The 1,790-nt window shown below is 37.6% G+C and overlaps 1 protein-coding gene across 1 annotated transcript; it reads right to left on the minus strand.

Annotated features, from left to right (window-relative positions):
* LOC107647343 lies at nucleotides 202-1,038 on the minus strand. Its single transcript, XM_016351425.1, has one exon. It carries the CDS (start codon nucleotides 1,036-1,038, stop codon nucleotides 202-204), a length of 837 nt encoding a protein of 278 aa, XP_016206911.1.

Below are 1,790 nucleotides of genomic sequence, written 5' to 3' on the forward strand. Positions count from 1 at the left end.
CCTCTCCTCTAATCAATTCTTCTATCAAGTTTTTTTCTGGCGCAAGAATATGTTACCATATATTAAAATTAAAAAAGAAGAGAAAGATAAACTTGATTTCATCCCCTTAATTTCTTCATATTTTGTCCAAAACATTTCGTCATTTTGTGCAAGATGGACTTGTTTCTCTTCGTTACTCTAACATCACTTGGTATTCTTATTCTATTCTTCTTCTTCCGTACTTCCCCCCCCTTCAAACTTGCCTATAGATTTGGCTTGAAATTTATGTGACTCCCATCTTGTGTCATTATTCTCTACTTCCCCTTCACCAATTCCATGTTTTTTCTTCACAAACACCCTCTTTGAGTACCATTTCCTGGTTACCTTTCTTCTCTCCATACTCCATGATCCACCGTACTTGTCCAATCTTGACAATGCTAAGTCATGAGAAGCTTCAGCCGCACGCTTCTGCTCAGCCGAAACCGCCACAAGCGAATTCACCTTCGAGTATTTCCGCTTCGCCCTTCTCGTAAGGACGAAGTAGTCTTCTCGGGTGACTACTACTCCGTCCGTACGACTTTCCGAGTGATAGACGTGCTGCTGAACAGCATTGGCGCTGGATTCTTCCAAAGCTTGGAACTCTAGCGTCGTGGCTCGAATCGCGAGCCGCAACGCCTTGATCTTCTGCTTCCTTAAGTGTACAATTCGCTGTAGCTTTTCCCTTTCTTGTTTCTCTTTTGTTACGCCAACCTTGATGTCTTCGATTTCGTGGCGTATTTGAGTCAGAGCAAGTTTGATTTCTTGGATCGTTGACTCTGTCTTGAGTTGGTCTTCTCTTTTCCATTTGATGCTACTTTTTGTGCTCTCCAGCTGTGATTCCAACTCTGAGACTGCAGTTTTTGATGCCTTTGAAGTTTGCTGAGCTTCTGCAAGATTGGATTTCTGCTTCTCGAGTTCGTCAATCAGAGGCTTGGAATCCAGCCAGGATTGGATTGCTCTTTCTTTGGCTATTATGAGCTCTTCTTTTGCCTTCGCCAGTTCTGCTTTCACCGCCTCCATAGCAATAATAATTCTTTGGCGCTTTTTTCCTTGTTTGACTCCCCTGATTGTGATTGTGATTTTATAATCTAAAAAGTTTAATCACTTGAAAAGTTCTATAGTTACGCATTATATTGATCTCTTTTTATACATGGAAGAATCTTATGGTGTGAATAAGTTCCACATGATGAGGCGACAACAGTGGATGCGTGGAAATTGTTTGGTGGTTTTGTGAGGTTCTGTTGATAGAAGTATATTAATGTGGGATTACCTAGGAAGGCTATTGTTTACACCGGTTACCTTGATGGCTTCGTCGTGTATGTATGTAAATACTCGGCACTGTGATTATTCTCTGCCAACGTTAGTGTGTCTCTGGTTTGTAACTTCTCTGAATTATGAGAAAAGATCCTATTGAATAAAATAAAGAAAATAGGCAAAGTACAGGAAAACAATGAAAATTTTGAATAATGTGAACAATAAAAAAAAATAGGGTTTTAGTGGAATTGAGTAATTTGAAGGTGAAATACTTTTTTATTCTATTGGACCAAATTTATAGTTCATTATTTACATTATTCATAGAAGTCATTGTCTATCTAACAAAATTGAAATAGAATAAAATAACATCATTAATAAGAGCCAATTTTTTTGAATTCGCTATATGAATATATGAATATGAATTTAACTATAATACTTTAGGGAATTACACCTTTAGCGCTAAAAGAAAATAAATACAATAGTATCGATGTCATACCAGACAAATTAAAGCATTAACT

Source organism: Arachis ipaensis, chromosome B01, assembly GCF_000816755.2.
Source record: "Arachis ipaensis cultivar K30076 chromosome B01, Araip1.1, whole genome shotgun sequence".
In the NCBI taxonomy this organism is placed as follows: Eukaryota; Viridiplantae; Streptophyta; class Magnoliopsida; order Fabales; family Fabaceae; genus Arachis; species Arachis ipaensis.

What these genes read in the sequence shown, in the direction of transcription:
- LOC107647343 (XM_016351425.1), bottom strand. Translation starts at nt 1,038, where the DNA reads ATGGAGGCGGTGAAAGCAGAACTGGCGAAGGCAAAAGAAGAGCTCATA.